The sequence below is a fragment of the Pleurodeles waltl genome, chromosome 3_1 (assembly GCF_031143425.1).
Source record: "Pleurodeles waltl isolate 20211129_DDA chromosome 3_1, aPleWal1.hap1.20221129, whole genome shotgun sequence".
Taxonomy (NCBI): Eukaryota; Metazoa; Chordata; class Amphibia; order Caudata; family Salamandridae; genus Pleurodeles; species Pleurodeles waltl.
In genome coordinates this window covers 13,432,847-13,457,965 of record NC_090440.1, presented here as the reverse complement: position 1 = coordinate 13,457,965, position 25,119 = coordinate 13,432,847, and the positions used below count along the sequence as shown (strand labels likewise).

The 25,119-nt window shown below is 49.4% G+C and overlaps 1 protein-coding gene across 6 annotated transcripts in view; it reads right to left on the bottom strand.

The window, feature by feature from the left end:
• Positions 1-25,119, bottom strand: part of LRP4 (LDL receptor related protein 4) — a 460,938-nt gene that overhangs the window by 71,561 nt on the left and 364,258 nt on the right. For all 6 annotated transcript variants that reach the window (XM_069221680.1, XM_069221681.1, XM_069221682.1 and 3 more), the window contains exons 23-26: positions 14,360-14,500; positions 13,797-13,883; positions 13,038-13,209; positions 7,675-7,837 (exon numbers count right to left, since the gene is read on the bottom strand). In XM_069221680.1, the coding sequence (XP_069077781.1) occupies positions 7,675-7,837; positions 13,038-13,209; positions 13,797-13,883; positions 14,360-14,500 (563 nt within the window). The remainder of the gene's footprint in view (positions 1-7,674; positions 7,838-13,037; positions 13,210-13,796; positions 13,884-14,359; positions 14,501-25,119) is intronic.

The window sequence follows — 25,119 nt, the reverse complement described above, 5'->3', positions numbered from 1 at the left end:
CCTTCTAGCACTCACTCGCTTCTTACAGCACTAGAACACTTACTCAACCCTTCGTTGTGCCATGCCAGCTCTCAGTACCAACTCTTCCATTACAGACCTACACCCTCAGACTTCTCACAAGGCCCACCTCCCTGCCACATCACAGGCTCGCACTGCCCCGCTCCCTTCACAGGCTCCTCCAGTGTGCACAAACCTACACCCTCAGACTTCTCACAAGGCCCACCTCCCTGCCACCTCACAGGCTCGCACCTCTGAATGTGCAGAGGATCCATAATCGCAGCCTTAGCAGCCTTCTTTCAAAACTCAGTCCCTCACAGGACTCACCACATCCCACCAGAGCACTGAGGTACCTGTCACAGTACACAGTCACCTTGTCACAGAACTCACTTATTCATCCACCACTCTAGCTCTACTCACCTCTTAAAACACTCCCTCACCCCTACATCATATAGCACAAGCTTGAATCACCTTTACCAAATACCACAATAAATGAGTGTCCACATGTCAAACACAGCAGCCATCCACATTTTGTAGGTGCCATGTATACCGGGATGGCTGGGTTCTCGTTCCGTGCGCTTCCCCACCAACATGACAGCCAGATCATCCTGCACTTCATGTGCACAAGTAACATCACTACAACACACAGCACCACATACAACAAGGCCATCAATAAACACACTCACAAAACAGTGCCCCACATACAAAAAGTGCATCACAGCCACAAACATGGCATAAGGATTTATAATATCATAACCAGCCGGTGCAGGCCCCGCTCACCCTTGAAAGAGATAAACAACAAAGCTGTACGTCACACTCACCCATAAACATGACACACTCCATAAAGATCCTCCACAAACATAGCAGGACCATCAAGTGAGCTTTACATCAAACCAATAGAAGCCAACTTTAACCATTACATAGAAGAAACATCTTTACGTAGACTTGACACAATCAAAGAATTCCAGTGCAGCTCTGCTGAGTGGAAAGCTCAGACCCTTACGGAAAGGCATCCTCCAGACTGAGGAGCATGCTATGATGCTGTACAAATGTCAGGAATATGAATTAAACTGATGACAATTAACAAACACACTGTGAAGGGTAGGGATGCATCCACAAGTATCAGAAGAGAGTACAGGACCTCCTCAACAGTGTGTGCCAACCAAAGAGTAGCCAGCTGCCAGTCTTGCCCACACACCCACTTACCTCTACCCCATTCTCTAGGAGTTTCAAAACCTCATCCTTCTGCATATAAATGAAAATGTCACTTACCCAGTGTACATCTGTTCGTGGCATCAGTCGCAGTAGATTCGCATGTTCTGCAATAGCTCGCCATCTGGTGTTGGGCCGGAGTGTTACAAGTTGTTTTTCTTCGAAGAAGTCTTTCGAGTCACGGGACCGAGTGACTCCTCCTTTTGTCTCCATTGCGCATGGGCGTCGACTCCATCTTCGATTGTTTTTCCCCGCAGAGGGTGAGGTAGGAGTTGAATTGTAGTAATAGTGCCCATGCAATGGAGTGACTAAGTATGCACCTATTTAAGGTTGAGATGATACATATATAAATAATTGAAGGGAACTTCCAAACTGCTACAGGCTCCCGGGCAGGCGGGTGGGCACATGCGAATCTACTGCGACTGATGCCACGAACAGATGTACACTGGGTAAGTGACATTTTCAGTTCGATGGCATCTGTCGCTGTAGATACGCATGTTCTGCATAGACTAGTAAGCAGTTATTTCCCCAAAAGCGGTGGATCAGCCTGTAGGAGTGGAAGTAGTTTGAAATAATGTCCTTAATACGGCTTGACCTACTGTGGCTTGTTGTGCGGATAACACGTCTACACAGTAGTGCTTGGTGAATGTGTGAGGCGTAGACCATGTGGCTGCCTTACATATTTCTTGCATTGGGATGTTTCCTAGAAAGGCCATGGTAGCACCTTTCTTTCTGGTTGAGTGTGCCCTTGGTGTAATGGGCAGCTGTCGTTTAGCTTTAAGGTAGCAGATTTGGATGCATTTAACTATCCATCTGGCTATACCTTGTTTTGAAATTGGGTTTCCTGCATGAGGTTTTTGAAATGCAATAAAGAGTTGTTTAGTCTTTCTGATGTTCTTTGTTCTGTCAATGTAATACATCAATGCTCTTTTGACATCTAATGTATGTAGTGCCCTTTCAGCTACGGTATCTGGCTGTGGAAAGAACACTGGAAGTTCCACTGTTTGATTTAGATGGAACGGTGAAATAACCTTTGGCAAAAATTTAGGATTGGTCCTTAGGACGACTTTATTTTTGTGTAGTTGTATAAAAGGTTCCTGTATAGTAAACGCCTGAATCTCGCTTACTCTTCTCAGGGAAGTAATGGCGATGAGAAATGCCACCTTCCAGGTTAGGAACTGTATGTCGCAGGAGTGCATGGGTTCAAAAGGTGGACCCATAAGTCTAGTTAGGACAACATTTAGGTTCCATGAAGGAACAGGTAGTGTTCTTGGTGGTATAATTCTCCTAAGGCCCTCCATGAATGCTTTAATGACTGGTATTCTATATAGGGAAGTTGAATAGGTAGTCTGCAGGTATGCAGATATTGCTGCAAGGTGAATCTTAATGGAAGAGAAAGCTAGGTTAGATTTTTGTAAGTGAAGCAAGTAACCCACTACATGTTCTGGAGTTGTGTGTAATGGTTGTATTTGATTAATATGGCAGTAGCAAACAAACCTCTTCCATTTACTTGCATAGCAGTGCCTGGTGGATGGCCTTCTTGCTTGTTTTATGACTTCCATACATTCTTGGGTAAGTTGTAAGTGCCCGAATTCTAGGATTTCAGGAGCCAGATTGCTAGATTCAGCGATGCTGGATCTGGGTGTCTGATCTTTTGGTTGTGCTGTGTCAACAGATCTGGCCTGTTGGGCAATTTGATGCAGGGTACCACTGATAGGTCTAGCAGCGTTGTGTACCAGGGTTGCCTTGCCCAAGTTGGTGCTATCAATATGAGTTTGAGTTTGCTTTGACTGAGTTTGTTTACCAGGTAAGGAAGGAGAGGGAGAGGAGGAAAAGCGTAAGCAAATATCCCTGACCAGTTCATCCATAGGGCATTGCCTTGGGATTGTTTGTGTGGGTACCTGGATGCGAAGTTTTGGCATTTTGCGTTCTCCCTTGTCGCAAACAAGTCTATCTGAGGTGTTCCCCAGAGTTTGAAATAAGTGTTCAGAATTTGGGGGTGAATTTCCCATTCATGGACCTGTTGGTGATCTCGAGAGAGATTGTCTGCGAGTTGATTTTGTATCCCTGGTATAAACTGTGCAATTAGGCGAATTTGGTTGTGAATTGCCCAATGCCAAATTTTTTGTGCTAGCAGGCTTAACTGCGTGGAGTGCGTCCCTCCCTGCTTGTTTAGATAATACATTGTTGTCATGTTGTCTGTTTTGACGAGAATGTATTTGTGAACTATTATTGGTTGGAAAGCTTTTAGTGCTTGAAAAACTGCTAGAAGTTCTAGGTGATTGATATGCAGTTTTGTTTGATGTACGTTCCATTGTCCTTGTATGCTGTGTTGATCGAGGTGTGCTCCCCACCCTGTCATGGAAGCATCTGTTGTTATTACGTATTGTGGCACTGGGTCTTGGAAAGGCCGCCCCTTGTTTAAATTTATGTTGTTCCACCACAGAAGCGAGAGGTAAGTTTGGCGGTCTATTAACACCAGATCTAGAAGGTGACCCTGTGCTTGAGACCACTGTGATGCTAGGCATTGTTGTAAGGGCCTCATGTGCAGTCTTGCGTTTGGGACAATGGCTATGCATGATGACATCATGCCTAGGAGTTGTAATACCATCTTTGCCTGTATCTTTTGTGTTGGATACATGCGTTGTATGATGGTGTTGAAATTTTGAATTCTTTGTGGACTTGGAGTGGCTACTCCCTTTGATGTGTCTATTATGGCTCCCAGGTATTGTTGTACCTTGCGTGGCAGAATTTTGGATTTTGTGAAATTGACGGTGAACCCGAGTTTGAAGAGGGTTTGTATGATCTGATTTGTGTGATTTGAGCACTGTATGAACGAATGGGCCTTGATTAGCCAGTCGTCCAAATATGGGAACACATGTATTTGCTGCCTTCTTATGTGTGCAGCGACTACCGCTAGACATTTGGTAAAGACTCTTGGTGCGGTTGTTAATCCGAAAGGCAGTACCTTGAATTGGTAATGTATTCCTTTGAATACAAACCTTAGGTATTTCCTGTGCGATGGGTGTATTGGTATATGGAAATAAGCATCCTTGAGGTCTAAAGTTGCCATGTAGTCGTGTAGTTTTAGCAATGGCAATACTTCTTGTAGTGTGACCATGTGGAAGTGGTCTGATTTGATGAAAGTGTTCACTACTCTGAGGTCTAGGATTGGTCTCAGCGTTTTGTCCTTCTTTGGTATCAGAAAGTACAGTGAGTAAACTCCTGTGTTTATTTGTGTGTTTGGCACTAATTCGATTGCATTCTTTTGCAATAGTGCCTGCACTTCTATCTCCAGGAGATTGGAATGGTGTGTTGTTAAATTTTGTGCTTTTGGTGGTATGTTTGGAGGGAATTGTAGAAATTCTATGCAATAACCATGTTGGATAATTGCTAGAACCCACGTGTCTGTAGTGATTTCCTCCCATGCTTTGTAATAATGACCTATTCTTCCCCCCACTGGTGTTGTGTGGAGGGGGTGAGTGACATGTGAGTCATTGTTTAGTAGTAGGGGTTTTGGGGCTTTGAAATCTCCCTCTATTTCTAGGGAATTGCCCTCCTCTATATTGTCCCCGAAAACCTCCTCTATACTGTCCCTGGTAAGTGGACGGTGTTGCTTGTGAGGTGCTGGCTTGTGTGCTTTGACCCCGAAACCCCCCTCGAAAGGGCGTTTTACGGAATGTGCTGTAATTCCCTCTGCTCTGCGGGGAGTAGAGTGCGCCCATGGCTTTGGCAGTGTCCGTATCTTTTTTGAGTTTCTCAATCGCTGTGTCCACTTCTGGACCGAACAGTTCTTTTTCATTAAAAGGCATATTGAGAACTGCTTGTTGAATCTCTGGTTTAAATCCAGACGTTCGGAGCCATGCGTGCCTTCTGATAGTTACAGATGTATTAATTGTCCGTGCAGCTGTATCTGCAGCGTCCATGGAGGAACGTATCTGGTTGTTGGAGATGGTCTGTCCCTCCTCAACCACTTGTTTTGCCCTATTTTGGAAGTCCTTGGGCAGATGTTCAATGAGATGTTGCATCTCGTCCCAGTGGGCTCTGTCATAGCGCGCAAGTAGTGCCTGGGAGTTCGCGATGCGCCACTGGTTTGCAGCTTGTGCTGCGACTCTCTTACCAGCTGCATCAAACTTGCGGCTTTCTTTATCTGGGGGTGGTGCATCTCCAGATGTGTGAGAGTTGGCCCTTTTCCTAGCTGCTCCTACAACAACAGAGTCTGGTGGCAGCTGTGTAGTGATGAAAACCGGGTCCGTAGGAGGCGGCTTATACTTTTTTTCCACCCTTGGTGTGATTGCCCTACTTTTGACCGGCTCCTTAAATATGTCTTTTGCGTGCCGGAGCATACCAGGGAGCATAGGCAGGCTTTGGTAGGAGCTGTGGGTGGAGGAGAGTGTGTTGAACAAGAAATCATCCTCGACCTGTTCTGAGTGGAGGCTTACGTTATGAAATTGTGCTGCTCTAGCCACCACCTGAGAGTACGCGGTGCTGTCTTCTGGTGGAGATGGCTTTGTAGGGTATGCCTCCGGGCTGTTATCTGACACTGGGGCGTCGTATAGGTCCCATGCGTCCTGATCTTGGTCACCCTGGCTCATGGTGGTGTGAGCTGGGGAGTGAGATGGAGTTTGTGCTGGTGAAACGTTAATCACGGGCGGAGGAGAGGGTGGTGGTGTAACTCTTTTCACCACTTTTGGTTGTGGTGCTTGTTCCGTCTGGAACTCCAACCTTCTCTTTCTCCTAATGGGGGGAAGGGTGCTTATTTTTCCTGTCCCCTGCTGAATGAAGATACGCTTTTGCGTATGGTCCACATTAGTTGCTTGTAGCTCTTCCTCAAACCTATGCTTTTGCATTTGGGAGGTTAGCGAGTGCTCTTCTGTATAAGAGCCTGAAGCTGGGTCGCTTGCAGTTTGTTTCGGCGTCGAAACTTTGTCTGCGTGTTTTTTCGGCTCCGAGGTGACTTTTTTCCTTTTCGGGGCCGAAACCTCTCGGCGTCGATCTGTTTCGGTGCCGCTGTCTCGGCGTCGAGCCGTGTCCACACCGGCATCTCGGTGTCGAGGCTTGTCTCCAGCACTTTCTCGGTCCCGAGAAGGCTGCGTGCCGGTGTCTCGACCGGAGTCGGACGATCTCGGCACTGTTTGGGCCTTTTTCGGTGCCGACGGTCGGTCACCGAATTTATGGGTCGAGCCATGGCCTGGTGGCAGTGGCGTCCCCTGGGCCTTGTAAATGTTTCTTTGTGTGGTTTTCGACGTCTTACTCACGGTTTGTGTGTCGTCGAATCCTTCGGAGTCTGAGTCTTGGATCGAGAAGGTACCTTCTTCTTCCTGTTCCTCGAACTCCCGTTGGGCTGTCGGTGCGGACGCCATTTGAAGTCTTCTGGCTCGACGGTCTCGGAGTGTTTTTCGGGACCGGAACGCACGACAGGCCTCGCAGGTGTCTTCGCTGTGCTCAGGTGACAGGCACAGGTTGCAGACCAAGTGTTGGTCTGTGTAAGGGTACTTATTGTGGCATTTGGGGCAGAAACGGAACGGGGTCCGTTCCATCGGCGTTCTTCAGCACGCGGTCGGGCCGACCAGGCCCCGACGGAGGAACGAAAAACTACCCCGAAGGGCACCGGAGCTCTTCGATCTTCGATGCGGTGTGGAATCTAAGTACGCCGATCCCGAACGCAACAATACCGACGAAAATCTTCCGAAATTAGCTAATTTTCTGTTCCGAAACTCGGAGCGACAGGAACACGTCCGAACCCGATGGCGGAAAAAAAACAATCGAAGATGGAGTCGACGCCCATGCGCAATGGAGACAAAAGGAGGAGTCACTCGGTCCCGTGACTCGAAAGACTTCTTCGAAGAAAAACAACTTGTAACACTCCGGCCCAACACCAGATGGCGAGCTATTGCAGAACATGCGTATCTACAGCGACAGATGCCATCGAACATATGGTTTTAATTCACCAGCACCTTGAACGGTCGTGGTTGCAATATGTGCCCAATGTAAGAGGTGGTTTTACCTCACGGTGCACCAAAGGATGGTGTTGAACCAATATGCACTAGCGGTAACATGAGTGCAAGCGGACAGTACAAGTAGGAGACAGGATACCCCTGCACAGGCTGTCATCACCGCCAGGCACCTCAATGTGCACCAGAAAGGATGTATATACAAGGGAGCAAGGGAATGGCACGAGTAGCAGATAAAATACCCTACACGCAAATTGGAATGTTCCCTCTTTCACATTTATCAAAGCGGGCAAAATTCCCTTTCAATTTGGAATCCAACATAGATGCATACTTCGAGAACAGGGCTCAACCACAAAAGCACCAGGAATTACATCACAGTCAGAAAGAGAGATATGGCCTCTTCCCTATTCATATTAACACACACAAACCCACACAAACACACCACACACATACACTCACATATGTAATCATGTATATAGCGGAAAGGCTAGAATACCTCCATGCGTCTTACCTCAGTGTGTGCATCAGCCCAGAGGAGCTGCGCGCCAGCCTTGTCCACAGCCAGACCGTTAGGCCAACCCAGGTTATTGCTGATGAGCACCTCACGGTTCGATCCGTCCATCCCAGAGCGCTCCAGCTTGGCGTTCTCTCCCCAGTCCGACCAGTACATGTACCTGAGGAAAATGGCAGATGTCAGGCCTCAGTGTGTCACTACACAGGACTGTACACCCTGTGCACATCCTGGACCCTTGCAACCCTCACACTCCCCCTCCTAACACAGGGCGGTGCATTTATTCTGACACTGGCACACAAACACACCACAACCCCCTCCGATGGATCCCACTCTCCATAGGGCATTAGTATGCATTAGACTCTTCCCATCTTAATACGATTACTACCTGTAAGGAAATGCGTCCTTGGCATGGTTACCCCCTGACTTTTTGCCTTTGCTGATGCTAAGTTTTGATTGAAAGGGTGCTGGGACCCTGCTAACCAGGCCCCAGCACCAGTGTTCTTTCCCTAAACTGTACCTTTGCTTCCACAATTGGCACAGAACTGGCACTCAGGTAAGTCCCTTGCAAATGTACCCCTGGTACCAAGGGCCCTGATGCCAGGGAAGGTCTCTAAGGGCTGCAGCATGTCTTATGCCACCCTGGGGACCCCTCACTCAGCACATACACACTGCCTCACAGCTTGTGTGTGCTGGTGGGGAGAAAATGACTAAGTCGACATGGCACTCCCCTCAGAGTGCCATGCCAACCTCACTCTGTCTGTGGCATAGGTAAGTCACCCGTCTAGCAGGCTACACAGCCCTAAGGCAGGGTGCACTATACCACAGGTGAGGCCATATGTGCATGAGCACTATGGTGGTCATTACAACCTCGGCGGTCTTTTTACAAGACCGCCGAGGGACCGCCGTGCGGAAGACCGCCAGTAGTGGCGGTTTGCCGCTCGGCATATTATGACTGTTGGCTGCTCTCCGTCCTTTTTCGGAAGGAGAGCCGTCAACAGTCATACTGGCGGGCGGCGGGGAAGTGGAGGTTGCTCCACCTCCACGCCAACAGAACACCGCCCTCCGAATCACATCCTGTGATTCGGCGTGGTGGTGTTCTGTTGGCGGTGTGGTGTCGGCGGAGCAGCCCCCATGGCTTCCGTCCCCTCCCGGCGGATCGATGGACCAGGTAAGTCGATCGTCCGTTAGGGGAGGGGGGTGGGGGGTGTTGTGTGGGTGCATGGGGGTGTGCGTCTGTGTATGTAGAGGGTGTGTGTGAGTGTGTGTATGCTTGTGGGGGTGTTGCGTGTTTTGGGAATGAGTGCGTGTATGTCTGTATGGATGTGTGCGTGTATGTTTGAATGTGGGTGTGCATGTTTGACTGTGTGTGTGGATGTTAGCATGTATGTCGGTGTGTGTGCGTGTGTGTGTTGGTGGTGTCTGCGTGCGTGTCGTGTGTGTGAGTTATGTTATGTTGGGGGTCGGGGTGGGGAGGGGGGCCCTGCCACCTTTGGGGGGTGGCAGTGGTGGTGGGGGGTGTAGGGGAGGGAGTCGGGGTGGGAGAGACCCCTATCAGTGCCAGGGAAGGAATTACCTGGCACTGATATTGCTTACTGCCATGGATTTCATGGCGGTTTCAAACCGCATGAAATCCATGGCGGTCAGCCGGGTCAAAATACCGCCGGCGGTATAGTGGCGGCCGCCGGGCTGGAGAAGCGGCGGTTGACCATGGCAGTAACCGCCATGGTCATAATGCCAAAAAAAAGACAGACAACCTGTTGGCGGTCTTACCGCCGCTTCTCCGCCTTTCGCCAGGGTCATAATGACCCCCTATGTCCCTACAGTGTCTAAGCAAAACCTTAGACATTGTAAGTGCAGGGTAGCCATGTGAGTATATGGTCTGGGATTTTGTCAAACACAAACACCTCAGTTCCATAATGGCTACACTGAAATCTGGGAAGTTTGGTATCAAACTTCTCAGCACAAAAAATGCACACTGATGCCAGTGTGGGATTTATTGTAACATACACCCAGAGGGCATCTTAGAGATGCCCCCTGAATACCAACCCGACTTCTAGTGTGGGGCTGACCAGTTTCTGCCAGCCTGCCACACACTAGACATGTTACTGACCACATGGGGAGAGTGCCTTTGTCACTCTGTGGCCAGGAACAAAGCCTGTACGGGTTGGAGGTGCTTCTCATCTCCCCCTGCAGGAACTGTAACACCTGGCGGTGAGCCTCAAAGGCTCACCCCCTTTGTTACAGCGCCACAGAGCATCCCAGCTAGTGGAGATGCCCGCCCCTCTGGCCACTGCCCCCACTTTTGGGGGCAAGTCTGGAGGAGATAATTAGGAAAACAAGTAGGAGTCACCCACCAGTGAGTACAGCCCCTAAGGTGTCCTGAGCTGAGGTGACCCCTGCTTTTAGAAATCCTCCATCTTAAGTTTGGAGGATTTCCCCCAATAGGATTAGGGATGTGCCCCCCTCCCCTCAGGGAGGAGGCACAAAGAGGGTGTAGTCACCCTCCAGGACAGTAGCCATTGGCTACTGCCCTCCAGACATAAACACACCCCTAAATTTAGAATTTAGGGGCACCCAAGAACCCAGGAAATCAGATTCCTGCAACCTGAACTAGAAAGAAGGACTGCTGACCTACAAGCCTGCAGAGACGACGGAGGACGACGACAATTGCTTTGGCCCCAGCCCTACCGGTCTGTCTCCAGAGTCGAAAACCTGCAACCAGCGAGGCATCCAACAGGGACCAGTGACCTCTGAAGCCTCAGAGGACTGCCCTGACCCCCAGGACCAAGAAACTCCCATGAGCAGCAGCTCTGCTCAACAACAGCTACATCTTTGCAACAAAGAAGCAACTTCCAAAGAACTCACTCTTCCCGACGGAAGCGTGAGACTTCACACTCTGCACCGACGCCCCCGGCTCGAGATCCAGAGAACCAACACCACAGGGAGGACTCCCCGGCGACTGCGACCTCGTGAGTAGCCCGAGACGACCCCCCCTGGACTCCCACAGCGACGCCTGCAGAGAGAATCCAGAGGCTTCCCCTGACTGCGACTACCTGTAACAAGGGACCTGACGCCTGGACCAAGCACTGCACCCGCAGCCCCCAGGGCCTGAAGGAACCGAACCTCAGCGCAGGAGTGACCCCCAGGCGACCCTCTGCCTAGCCCAGGTGGTGGCTGACCCGAGTAGCCCCCCTGTGCCCTGCCTGCACCGCTAGAGTGACCCTTGGGTCCCTCCATCGAAACCTATTCAAAACCAGACGCCTGCTTTGCACACTGCACCCGGCCGCCCCTGTGCCGCTGAGGGTGTGTTTTGTGTGCCTACTTGTGTCCCCCCCAGTGTTCTACAAAACCCCCCTGGTCTGCCCCCCAAGGACGCGGGTACTTACCTGCTGGCAGACTGGGACCGGAGCACCCCTGTTCTCCATAGGCGCCTATGTGTTTTGGGCACCTCTTTGAACTCTGCACCTGACCGGCCCTGAGCTGCTGGTGTGGTAACTTTGGGATTGCCTTGAACCCTCAACGGTGGGCTGCCTATGCCCAGGAACTGAGACTTGTAAGTGTCTTACTTACCTCACAATCTAACCAATACTTACCTCCCCCAGGAACTGTTGATTTTTCCACTAAGTGTCCACTTTTAAAATAGCTTATTGCCATTTTAACAAAACTGTATATGTTATTGCTCTAATTCAAAGTTCCTAACTTACCTGTGTGGAGTACCTTGCATTTTATGTATTTACTTCAAATCTTGAACTTGTGTTTATTAAAATAAACTGCGAAAATATATTTTTCAATATAAAAACCTATTGGCCTGGAGTAAGTCTTTGAGTGTGTGTTCCTCATTTATTGCCTGAGTGTGTACAACAAATGCTTAACACTACCCTCTGATAAGCCTACTGCTCGACCACACTACCACAAAATAGAGCATTAGAATTATCTCTTTTTGCCACTATCTTACCTCTAAGGGGAACCCTGGGACTCTGTGCATGCTATTTCTTACTTTGAAATAGTACATACAGAACCAGCTTCCTACACTACCTCTTTTCCATATGTCTTCCCCCAGGCGCAAACTACCTAGAAATGACAACAGGCACCAGTTCCGGACGACTGGACAGAGATTTACAGGGGGAGGTGGTGGGCAGTCTCCTTCCATGGGTCGAGGTATAAAGGTGTGTGGGTGAGATTTAGACTCATGCCATCACCACTACCAGTCACCTCAAGGCCTGGGATTAGGGGGGTTGTAGCCACCGTCAAGCAGGCTGGAGGCAGAACTCAGATGAGTCTTTGGTAGCAGAACAAAGCACTTCTGCAGAAAAGCACAGTGAAAATGAGGAACAGCTCTAGTGGACCCACAAAATTGTTGAGTTCACAGAAGGAAAACATAGGGCAGACCAGAAAGGCATAGAGGGCAGGGCAGGGCAGGGCAGCTTTACCAAGCCATGTAGATTTTCTGTTTCAACTCCTCTGAACCACTGTCAAGCATCCATCGAGAGGCACCCACCGGCCTGGCAGGGCAGTGATTGTGTGTGTGTGGGGGTACCCTTTAAGTGTATCCTCTCACCAGCAGAGCCCAGCCTGTGCTGGTGAACATCATAACACTGGGAGCACCCCAAGTGAACCTGAAGATTGTCTTTTCATAGGCGGAAAAAAATCAGGCCAGAAAAGATAAAAAAACATTTCAGGGTGGCCAAGCCTTTCCAAGCCATGTTTGGACTCTGTGGCCACTGTTACCAGCTATATCTTGAACGAGGCTTTATATATGGAGAGACGCTGGGGTCACTCAGAAGAACTCTGATCACAGCTTTGTGAAGGAGTCCTTAGGCCTCCTTCACAAAACATTCAAGTGTCTGTGAATAGAAGCAATGGGCCATTTGTAGGACGAGACATCAGAAAGCACCAGAAGGTGTCTAGCGCAACTGCCCTCCTTATATCCAGGAATGATGCACAAGGCAGCACAGTGGGGTTTCTTGGGGAGGTGTTAACACTAAAATAAATCGCAAATACTTCAATAATAAAAGAGTTTCTTGGTATCAAGAATAATTAAGTTCTTCATAGTTTCAGACATGACTCTGCTGGCTCATCCCTACGTCACTGAAACCCACACTGCTAGACATTTACTCCACTGAGGTGGAGGTGTGAAGTTCTGCTCTGGTAAAACAGAGGAAGTGCGCATTATAGCAAGAGTGGGCACAGCACAAGAATGGCAGTGGCCGAATAGAGGCTAGATGTCCCCCAAAAAAGGTCACAGTTTCAAAGTCACATCAGCGAGGTTGAGGTTGGTTGTGGTACAAGAGAACCCTAAACTCTGCCCGTGCCCCTTGAATTTACATCCCTCAGAGCCCTCCCCAGTCAACTGTACTCACCCCATTTCATGGTACAAGGCAATTGCCCTTGGACTGTCCAATTTCTCCCAGATGAGGACCCTCCGCATTGATCCATCCAGGTTTCCCACTTCAATGCGATTGGTTCCCGTGTCTGTCCAGTACAACTTGCGGCCGATGGCATCCACGGCTAGCCCATCGGTGGTCATCAAGCCTGCAGGGAATGGAAAGAAAAGACAACACACCTAATGAGATCAAGAGTGAAACCCACAGAAACAGAGGAGGTAGGACTCTCACACAGGAGAGCCAGGGAGCATTACTAGTGAGGGAAGGGAACAGGGGGTTCACTCATGTAGACGCAGCTGAAGGTCCAGAGACCTTCAGATGACTGTAGAAGGTCTAGGTCCTGTGATCTCGAAGACACAGCACCTCTCAAGGAGACCGGTCTCCTACAAGTGAGATGTGGGAAGGCCTAGGTTATTAGACCTTCAGGAATGAGGGGCTGTTACAGGAGAGATGCAAGGCTCTCATACAGCGGACAGCTAGGTAGAAGGAGCTCCACCAGGAGGGCGCCAGGAAGGAGAGCCTGGCCAGAGGATCTCCCATTCTCGGAGACAGAAAAGGCCTGTAACTTTCTAGGCAGGCACTAGGTTCTTCCACGGAGGAATGGTGCACAGTTGACATTTCAGAAGATCTGGACACTATCATGCAATATATTCTACGTACAATACAACCATGTGAAACTTGAGCTTTCGAGAGGCAGGATGGCTTCTGATGCAGAGGTGTAGCTGGGTAACTTACCTGTGGAAATAATATCCTCATTCTGAGAGCCATCGAGGTTTCCACGGCTGATTATACGGATGGTGCTGTCCGCCCAGTACACCTTTCCTATGGGAACATTAGAGCATCGTAAACTTTTTTACAGTTACATCCTCTGCCAGCTGGGGCTCTTTGGGACAAACTTCAAGGAGTCTCCGGGCTAATGTCCTTTATCCTTGAGTAACACCTTACTAACACTTTACTCATGCTTCCCTGAATCATACAGTCTTACTACCCCTTAACGCACAGTTCCGTGAACTCTAAAAACAGCTTACCACCTCTCAATGCTACCCTTCCATGAACTCCAAAAACATCTTCCCTACCTCTTTAACACTCCCCCCCTTTCCTGAATCTAAACACCCCTTACTTCCTCTTACCCTCTGGACTTGGTCTTCCTTGAGATGCACCCTCTACCAGCAGGGGGTGCAAAGTAACAAACATGACGGCTCTGGACCCTGCACACTTCATATCACTGGTCTGGCAGTCACACTCCGCACAACACAAGACTTGTAACAATCAGAGGAACACTCTGGTCAGGTACACACCCTCCTCGGGATCCACACCGATAGCGATTGTGTTCTTCATGGTGACGTTGACCGGTATGACGACATCAGCAAAGTACGGAATATCCAACGAGACTGCCCGGATGTCGGTCCTCCGAGCAAAAACCAGGAACCGGCTCATGCCTTCAAGAGAGGGAGACACACGTGATGAATGGATGAGGTGACTATGACATGCCCACAAGACAAGCAGTAACACATTTCAAGGAAGTACAGCTTCCTCACACAAAGCAAGACTTGAATACTTGGACAACACAAAGATGGCTCCAGTATGATTATAAGCTGCCGTGACCTGTTCAAGTACCGACTCATTGTGGGAAACAGAGATTCTCACTTTAAGTTTGACTGCAATGCTTTACATGCTCTGTGAGGACAGAAATGGGGTGGAATGGAATGCTTGCAAAGACTAACAGCAAATTAGCAACCTCTAGGTCTCCTACTGAGTGAGGGATTCCACAATACCAGGGGGAGCATAGTTTCTGGTAAAGGGTGGCGGGTCAAGGGTGACTTCATGCATGACGTCCCTGTTTGAGCTGCAGGCTCTACGCAGTGACCATGACTTCCTTGCAGATCCATACCTTAGCAGTGTTTTACCCTCAGGCAGACAAATGAAGTGATCCATAGTATCCAAACATGAGCTGGGTTCTTATAAACCTATGTTATTGTGAACTGTCTTCAAAGCATGCTTATGTCGCATCTGGCGGGACTCAAAGGTTGAATCCTGTACATGTAAGTGAGCTGCTCATCCTGTGATTTGTTGAACTATGCGCCCGAAAATAACAACAAAGCTACTTTTTATATGGATACAGTAAATGCAGGATTTTATTATTATTGCAGATTTATATAATGCACAAATGGCCCAAGGGTGCATGGACTACGGCAACGCACTATACGCCGGAACTACCACCAAGGTACAAAAAAGACTACAACGCATCCAGAACACCTCTGTCCGTCTCATCAACAACGCCCCCAAACACAGCCACCCCTCTGCCCTACTGAGAGACCTGCACTGGCTCCCAATAGACAAGAGAATTACTTTCAAACTTCTCACGCACACATACAAAGCCCTCCACAATGCCAGACCAGAATACCTCAACCAGAGACTCAACTTCTACACGCCCACCTGGCACCTCTGTTCCACTGACCTCGCACTCGCCGCCGTCCCAACCACCTGGAAGGCCACAGCAGGAGGAAGGTTCTTCTCCCACCTCGCCGCCAATACCTGGAACTCCCTCCCGATGCACCTCAGAAGATCTCCCACGCTTTCCCAATTCAGAGAGGACCTCAAAACTTGGCTCTTCACCTGATCTCCTCTGACCTTCACTTACCGCTTCCCCCCAAACCCCACGCATTGAGATGCATCGGGTGATTAGCCGGACTCTACAAGTATGAATTAATTGATAATTGATTGAGGGCAGTAGCGCACTTTGCTTTTGCACCATAATATGTCACTCATTTCTTTTTAAGGCAAGGCGAAATTAAGTGATTTATCCTTTACCACAGGGTATTGATCTGATGTCAAGATTCGATATCCTGGCTTGCCAGCTCCAACATCGGCAGCCCACAAATGACTTTTTTTTTAAAATGCCCGAATACCAGACTGGATCTGAAAGACTTTCTGCAGTAGCCCACATGTTCTTGGCAAACTCTGGCAATTCTGACCCACTTGCATATGTCACAACATGCAGCTGCATATAGGTACCACACCTATGTGCTAACATCAGTTGGTCAACAGATAATTGTCGCAGCCTCAGATGCCAAGAAACTGAAAAATTAGGATGTTGATAGTGTGCGAAGTCTAACTTGGGAAACTTAGAACTTCACAGAAGTCCACTCCACAGAAAGAAGACAGCAGCCAGGTATCCACCAGAAAAAGCTTTACAAAAGGGAAATAAGGAAATGCTACTTCCCTGTAACAATAGTACAAAATGTAAGGTGGATTCTTTGTCCTGGAACATTGTAATTATCAAGGAGGGAAAACAACTCATTCCAAACCCGAAACCTTTAGGTCAGATAAAAACAACTTGTAATATCCATGCTCAACACTAGATAGCAAAAACTTGGGAGGCACTTGATCACACCACCTCATGCTGCAAAAACTCATTCTTCTTAGGCCGCAGACTGCTCACAACTTTAATCAATGCCAAAGCTGTACTGCCCCATAGCTGCCAAAGATGCTGGGTCGGAGGCATGGACTTTAACCCAGGACGTCCTACAGAAACAAGTGGCCAAAAAGATCCTCCCTGTGGTCCTGAGACTTGATCCAGCAGTGCCTGGTAAGAGGTATGGATCGACGCCCATTTGGTAGAGTGGCAGATGTCCAAATCAAATCAAATCAAATCATTAACATTTATAAAGCGCGCTACTCACCCGTGCGGGTCTCAAGGCGCTATGGGAAAGAGGGGGTTACTGCTGCTCGAAAAGACAGGTTTTGAGGAGTCTCCGGAATGAGGAGTGGTCCTGGGTGGTCCTGAGGCTGGTGGGGAGGGAGTTCCAGGTCCTGGCTGCCAGGAAGGAGAAAGATCTCCCACCTGCCGTGGAGCGGCGGATGCGAGTGCGAGGCCAGAGGAACGGAGGAGGCGGGTGGGGACGTAGAAGCTGAGGCGTCGGTTGAGGTATTCCGGTCCCTTTTCGTGGAGGGCTTTGTGTGCGTGGGTGAGAAGTCGAAAGGTGATCCTTTTGCTGACTGGGAGCCAATGCAGGTGTCTTAGGTGTGCGGAGATGTGGCTGTTGCGGGGTACGTCGAGGATGAGGCGGGCCGAGGCGTTTTGAATGCGTTGCAGGCGATTTTGGAGTTTGGCTGTGGTTCCAGCGTAGAGGGTGTTGCCGTAGTCAAGGCGGCTCGTGACGAGGGCGTGGGTCACGGTTTTTCTGGTGTCGGCGGGGATCCAGCGGAAGATCTTGCGGAGCATGCGGAGGGTGAGGAAGCAGGCGGAGGACACGGCGTTGACTTGCTTGGTCATGGTGAGAAGAGGGTCCAAGATGAAGCCGAGGTTGCGGGCGTGGTCTGTGGGGGTCGGTGCGGTGCCGAGGGCCGTGGGCCACCAGGAGTCGTCCCAGGCGGACGGGGTGTTGCCGAGGATGAGGACTTCCGTTTTTTCAGAGTTCAGCTTTAGGCGGCTGAGCCTCATCCAATCTGCGACGTCCTTCATACCCTCTTGTAGGTTGGTCTTGGCGCTGGCGGGGTCCTTAGTGAGGGAGAGTATAAGTTGGGTGTCGTCGGTGTAGGAGGTGATGATGATGTCGTGCTTGCGTACGATGTTGGCGAGGGGGCTCATGTAGACATTGAAGAGTGTCGGGCTGAGTGATGAGCCTTGGGGTACGCCGCAGAAGATCTCGGTGGGTACTGAGCGAAACGGAGGGAGGTAAACTCTTTGGGAACACCAGAACGCCTCCATAAAGGGCCATAATCACAGCCTTTGCCTTGGTAGAATGCTTTTGAAGGCCCTCAGGAGACTATTTTTTGCCAACGCATAGCACAGCTTAATGCAAAGGACTGTCCACCTTGATAAGGTCCGTGTCTGGACTGCCTTTCTTTCCAACATGGCAGAAACCCTCTCTCAACGCCCAGAGCTACCTAACCCAACCCAGAGATGTGCCCCAAGGAGGTGAAAAACAGATTTGGCAACAGGTTTACCTTGCCTTGTCCCAAGTGCCAGCCTGTCTACCTAGACCATGGAGCAGCCCCTCTCCCATGCTCTATCCATGTGCCCTTCAAAGGCGGCTTCTCCTGTGAAGTTCGCCTTTTGGGTCAATACCCTTATGGCTTCCTGCAGGAGGGTGGTAGCCCTCTCCCCAGCACTGGCTTCTACTGTCTCCTTTCCTGGGAGTCGTTACCACGTCTCCCCAGGAGGGAAGGAAGCTGTCTCTGTCACAACCTCCTTGTACAACTGTTAAGGGCACCGGAGAGTAAATGCAACAAAGTAGCGACTTTGTAAAACTTGCACACCACCACATCCTGATACATTCATTTTGACTAGAAAATCTAGTTGGGCTTAATGTAACGAGTTTGATACCTTTGGTTGCGATTAGGTCGTACAGTTCAGGGGTCACTACAGCTGAGAGGTCAGCACGTAACCCAGTACTCACTAATGGGGTGACCAAGTTTGTGTTTTTAGTGTCAGAACATGTAAAACACATATTCTGCCCATGAAATATGCTGCTCACTGCCTTGGGGCTTGGAAGGCCTGCCATAGAGGTGACTTACACACACTGCAGGGGAAGCTTAGCTTTGGCATTGTTTTAAATGGCAAAATCCGGCTAGCAGTTCAAAACTGTTCTTCCAGTCTGCAATGGGGGACTGGGAAACAAATTTTTACCCGTGTCACACACAGGGTGTCACCATGTAAGGGAAAACAAAAGCAGCTTGTGGTAATTGCTGAGGGCAGGAGCGAGGAACAGGACCAATCTCCTGGACTTAAGATATGTATTGGGCAAAGGTCAGGACCACACCAGCAGGTCACACTGGACGGCACTGGGGCGGCTGGGTGCAAGGTTTACTATGGCGTTGGGTGCCTGCAAGATGCAGGGAAGCAGCTCCACTGCTCCACAGGATTTCCTGGGTCTTATTTGAAGGCAGGCAGTTCTCCAAGGGTTCTGGAGGCACAGCAGCTTTCAGGACGAGTAGACTTTGGCGCAAACTGGCGGGAACAGAAGACAGGCCGGCAGGGCTAGTGCCAAGTCAGGTGCTTCTTCCTCTGGCTTTACTTTTGAAGCCCTGTAGTGTCCTTCTTCATAGGACCCACATGAATTTATAAAATTGTTCTTTTGGGTGCAGTAGTGTTTTTTTTAATAAGAAATGTAATATTTTGCTTCTATGTAATCCTTGATGTCACAACCTTGTTCTTTTGCCTGTTTGTTTAATAATTGCTTTGGTGCGCCCCATAGGGGTACATACCCCTAAAAGAACAAATTTTAACTTTTTCATATAAATAAATTACTGATTGTTTTGAATTTTCTCTGTGCATTATTATTGTGCACTTAGGGCATTACTCCATTATGTGTACGCTTTAGGGACCTTTGGTCCTTACAGCTTCTTCATAGGTCAGCAGAAATCTTCTTTCCTGGTGCCAGGAGCTCCCCTAAAAACTGAATTTAGTGGCATTGTGGGGAGTCTAGGTTAGTAGCCAATGGGCTACTTACACCTGGGGACACTACACCCCCTATATGACCACTTCCTGTGGGAACTGGGCATAACTCTGTTCCAAAGTTCCTAAATCTTCCACACCAAGATGGCAGATTTTTAAAAGTTGTGTCCACATCAGGTAGCTCACCTCAGGTGTGGTACTGACCTGAGGGGTGGACACACCTCCCTGAATACTAAATTTCCCACCTGTCCTGGTGCCAAATGGGCCCTGTGGCAGGGGGTCAGCATCTCTCCCGTGAGTGAAGCCAGATCTGCATACCAAGGGCTGTGGGCTTCTTTGAAGCCTCCTGCCTTGGAATGCAGATTTGCAGGGCATCCTGTTGGGTGTGGGTGTGGGTGTATAACACCCCTGCCAGAGCAGGGTTTGTCTCTTACCACCTGAGAGCAAAGGCTCTCACTTTAGGGGGCCAGACTCTTGCCTGGTGGTGGCAGGCTGGCTCAATCTAGTCATTCCCCACACGGGTAGTTGGTAGGATTTTAGGAGGCACCTCTAAGGTGCCCTCTGAGTGCATGTATTAATACATTTAATAAATCCATCACTGTTTATTAATACTAGATGTTTGATACCAAACATCCTTAGTTTCAGTGAAGCCATCATGTAGCTGGGGAACTCGTAGTGACCAGTGTCCAGCACATGTACTTAAAACGGCTTCCCTTTTCACTCACTATGTCTAAGAATCGACCAAGACATAGCAGGGGCATATCTGCTCATGCAGGGCTGTAAGGCCTGCTGTAGGGATGAATTACATATATTGTACACAGTGTTAGGGGACACAGCATACAGGCTGTGTGCCAAGTCGTGTTTTCACTTTTAGCTTCAACAAGACACGTAGCCTGCAATGACAGTCTGCATGTGATAGGTGTAAGGAAATGCCTCCTTGGCATGGTTACCCCCTGACTTTTTGCCTTTGCTGATGCTAGGTTTTGATTTGAAAGTGTGCTGAGGCCTGCTAACCAGGCCCCAGCACCAGTGTTCTTTCCCTAACCTGTACTTTTGTTCACACAATTGGCACACCCTGGCATCCAGGTAAGTCCCTTGTAACTGGTACCCCTGGTACCAAGGGCCCTGATGCCAGGGAAGGTCTCTAAGGGCTGCAGCATATCTTATGCCACCCTGGGGATCCCTCACTCAGCACAGACACACTGCTTACCAGCTTGTGTGTACTAGTGAGGACAAAACGAGTAAGTCGACATGGCACTCCCCTCAGGGTGCCATGCCAACCTCACACTGCCTATGCAGTATAGATAAGTCACCCCTCTAGCAGGCCTTACAGCCCTAAGGCAGGGTGCACTATACCATAGGTGAGGGCACCAGTGCATGAGCACTGTGCCCCTACAGTGTCTAAGCCAAACCTTAGACATTGTAAGTGCAGGGTAGCCATAAGAGTATATGGTCTGGGAGTCTGTCAAACACGAACTCCACAGCACCATAATGGCTACACTGAAAACTGGGAAGTTTGGTATCAAACTTCTCAGCACAATAAATGCACACTGATGCCAGTGTACATTTTATTGTGAAATACATCCCAGAGGGCACCTTAGAGGTGCCCCCTGAAACCTTAACCAACTACCCGTGTAGGCTGACTGGTTTTAGCAGCCTGCCACACTCGAGACATGTTGCTGGCCACATGGGGAGAGTGCCTTTGTCACTCTGTGGCTAGTAACAAAGCCTGCACTGGGTGGAGATGCTATCACCTCCCCCTTGCAGGAGCTGTAACACCTGGCGGTGAGCCTCAAAGGCTCACCGCCTTTGTTCCAGCGCCACAGGGCATTCCAGCTAGTGGAGTTGCCCGCCCCCTCCGGCCACGGCCCCACTTTTGGCGGCAAGGCCGGAGGAGATAATGAGAAAAACAAGGAGGAGTCACTGGCCAGTCAGGAGAGCCCCTAAGGCAACCTGAGCTGAAGTGACTCTGACTTTTAGGAATCCTCCATCTTGCAGATGGAGGATTCCCCCAATAGTGATAAGGAAGTGACCCCCTCCCCTTGGGAGGAGGCACAAAGAGGGTGTAGCCACCCTCAGGGCTAGTAGCCATTGGCTACTTCCCTCCCTGACCTAAACACGCCCTCAAATTTAGTATTTAAGGGCTCCCCTGAACCTAGGAAATCAGATTCCTGCAACTTACGAAGAAGAGGACTGCTGAGCTGAAAAACCCCTGCAGAGAAGACGGAGACACCAACTGCTTTGGCCCCAGCCCTACCGGCCTGTCTCCCTCCTTCAGAAGAAAACTGCTCCAGCGACGCTTTCCCCAGGACCAGCGACCTCTGAATCCTCAGAGGACTGCCCTGCTTCCAAAAGACCAAGAAACTCCCGAGAACAGCGGCCCTGTTCAACAAAGACTGCAACTTTGTTTCCAGAGGAGCAGATTTAAAGACCCCTGCAATCCCTGCCAGAAGCGTGAGACTTGCAACACTGCACCCGGCGACCCCGACTCGACTGGTGGAGAAACAACGCTACAGGGAGGACCCCCCGGCGACTCCGAGACTGTGAGTAACCAAAGTTGTCCCCCCTGAACCCCACAGCGACGCCTGCAGAGGGAATCCCGAGGCTCCCCCTGACCGCGACTGCCTGACTCTAAGATCCCGATGCCTGGAAAAGACCCTGCCCCCGCAGCCCCCAGGACCTGAAGGATCGGAACTCCAGTGCAGGAGTGACCCCCAGGAGGCCCTCTCCCTTGCCCAGGTGGTGGCTACCCCGAGGAGCCCCCCTTGCCTGCCTGCATCGCTAGAGAGACCCCTTGGTCTCCCATTGAAACCAATTACAAACCCGACGCTTGTTTGCACACTGCACCCGGCCGCCCCCGCGCTGCTGAGGGTATACTTTCTGTATGGACTTCTGTCCCCCCCGGTGCCCTACAAAACCCCCCTGGTCTGCCCTCCGAAGACGCGGGTACTTACCTGCTGGCAGACTGGAACCGGGGCACCCCCTTCTCCATTGAAGCCTATGTGTTTTGGGCACCACTTTGAACTCTGCACCTGACCGGCCCTGAGCTGCTGGTGTGGTGACTTTGGGGTTGCTCTGAACCCCCAACGGTGGGCTACTTTGGACCCCAATCTGAACCCCGTGGGTGGTTTACTTACCTGCAAGAACTAACATTACTTTACCTCCCCCAGGAACTGTGAAAATTGCACTGTGTCCACTTTTAAAATAGCTATATGTGTTTTATGTAAAAGGTATATATGCTATTGTGATTATTCAAAGTTCCTAAAGTACTTACCTGTAATACCTTTCAAATGAGATATTACATGTAGAATTTGAACCTGAGGTTCTTAAAATAAACTAAGAAAATATATTTTTCTATACAAAAACCTATTTGCCTGGAATTGTCTCTGAGTGTGTGTTCCTCATTTATTGCCTGTGTGTATGTACAACAAGTGATTAACACTACTCCTTTGATAAGCCTACTGCTCGACCACACTACCACAAAATAGAGCATTAGTATTATCTCTTTTTGCCACTATCTTACCTCTAAGGGGAACCCTTGGACTCTGTGCATACTATTCCTTACTTTGAAATAGTGCATACAGAGCCAACTTCCTACAATAGGCGAGGGGTCTCTGAGGGTGGTAGAATACAGGCTGCAGCCCTTGGGAACCCTCTTTAGTATCAATGCCCTAGGTACTAGGGACTTACAGGGGGCCAAAGGTATTGCCAATTGGGGAACAATCGTACAGTTTTAGGGAAAGAGGTCTTGCACTAGGGATCTCGTTAGAAGGAACCCAGTGCACTCTCAGTCAAAACTGCATCATGACCTAGGCAAAAATTGGGGCTGAACATATCAAAAAGGGGCACTTTCCTACACTCCTAGCCCCCCAAACGAAAGAGAATGAGACTAACCTTTCCCAAAAGAGTCTTCATCTTCTAAGTGGAAGAACCTGGAAAGGCCATCTGCATTGGCATGGTGTTTCCCAGGTATGCGTTCCACTGTGAAGTCCATTCCCTGTAAGGAGATGGAGCAACTTAACAGTTTGGGGCTTTCACTTTTCATTTGCATCAGCCATCTGAGAGGCCTGTGGTCAGTTTGAGCTAGGAAGTGAAAACTAAACAAGTATGACCTCAACTTCTTCAGGGGCCAAACCACACAGCAAGGTCTTCCCTCTCAATTGCATCCCTACTCTGCTCTCTGGGGAGTAACCTCCTGCTAATGAAAGCAAAAGGTTGGTCATGGACAGGGCTGCTCCTATCCCATGTTCAGAGGCATCTGTCTGCACAATAAACCGCTTTAAATAATCTGGAGCTTTTAGAACTGGTGCTGAGCACATTGCTTCCTTCAGGGTGTCAAAAGCCTTTTGAAGGCTCACTCTCCAGTTTACTTTATTTGGCATCTGATTGGAGGTCAGTTCTGTGAGGGGTGCCACAGTGGTATCATACCCCTTCACAAACCTCCTGTAATATCCGGTCAAGCTAAGGAATGCCCTGACTTGGGCCTGGGTGGTTGGAGCTTCTCAGTCCAGAATTGTGTGATCTTAGGTTTTAGTGGTTGAACTTGGCCTCCACCTACAAGGTGACCCAAGTATTCAACCTTGCCCTGCCCTATCTGGCACTTGCTTGCCTTGATAGTGAGGCCTGCACTTTGCAGAGCTATAAGGACCTTTCTGAGGTGGGTCAGGTGATCCTGCCAAGTGAAGCTAAAGACAGCAATATCATCAAGATGTGCTGCACTAAAGGACTCCAACCCAGCCAGGACTTTATTCACCAACCTTTGCTCCAGGGGGCAGACCAATCTGCCAGTACCCTGATGTTAATTCAAAAGTACTGAGAAATTAGGCTGCCCCTAATCTGTCAATCAATTAATCTGCCCTCTGAATAGGGTGTGCATCTGTCTTGGTGACAGCACTGACACCTCTATAGTCCACACAAAACCTCAGCTCTAGTGTACCTCCCTTGGGAATGGGTTTGGGGACTAAGACCACTGGGCTGTCCAGGGAATGTCAGAGGGCTTAATCACCCAAGATCCAGCATCTTGCTTGCTTCAGCTCTGATGCTATCCTTCACCTGGTCAGACTGTCTATAGATTTTACTCTTGACAGGCATATGGTCACCAGTGTCCACATCATGGACGCACCAGTATATCTGACCAGGGGTGAGGGAAAAGAGCTCAGCATACTGCGATAGGACTTGTCTGAAGTCAGCTTGCTGCTGGGCAGTGACGGTGTCTGAAAAGACCACTCCATCAACTGACTTATCTTTGGGGCTTTGGGAGAGGAGGTCAGGGAGAGGCTCACTCTCTTCTTCCTGATCCTCATCAGCGACCATCAGCATGGACACAACAGCCCTGTCATGGAAGAGCTTTAGGTGGTTCACATGGATGACCCTGTGGGGGTTCCTGGGAGTGCCTAGTTCAACCAGATAGGTGACCTCACTCTTCCTTTCAAGGATCTTACCCCCTCTAAGTTTTACATTGGCTCCAAGCCACCAGATTGGTTATCTTTCAAAGCCATGAATATAACCCAGAGGGCTATAAAAGACCCACTACAAAGACCCTGATTTCATTTGCCAACTTTTAATTTCAAGTTGAACAATATGAACTATTTTCATTAATATGTTAGATAAAGGTAGCTTCACTAATCAAACAATCGGACATCCGGATGATGAAAACCG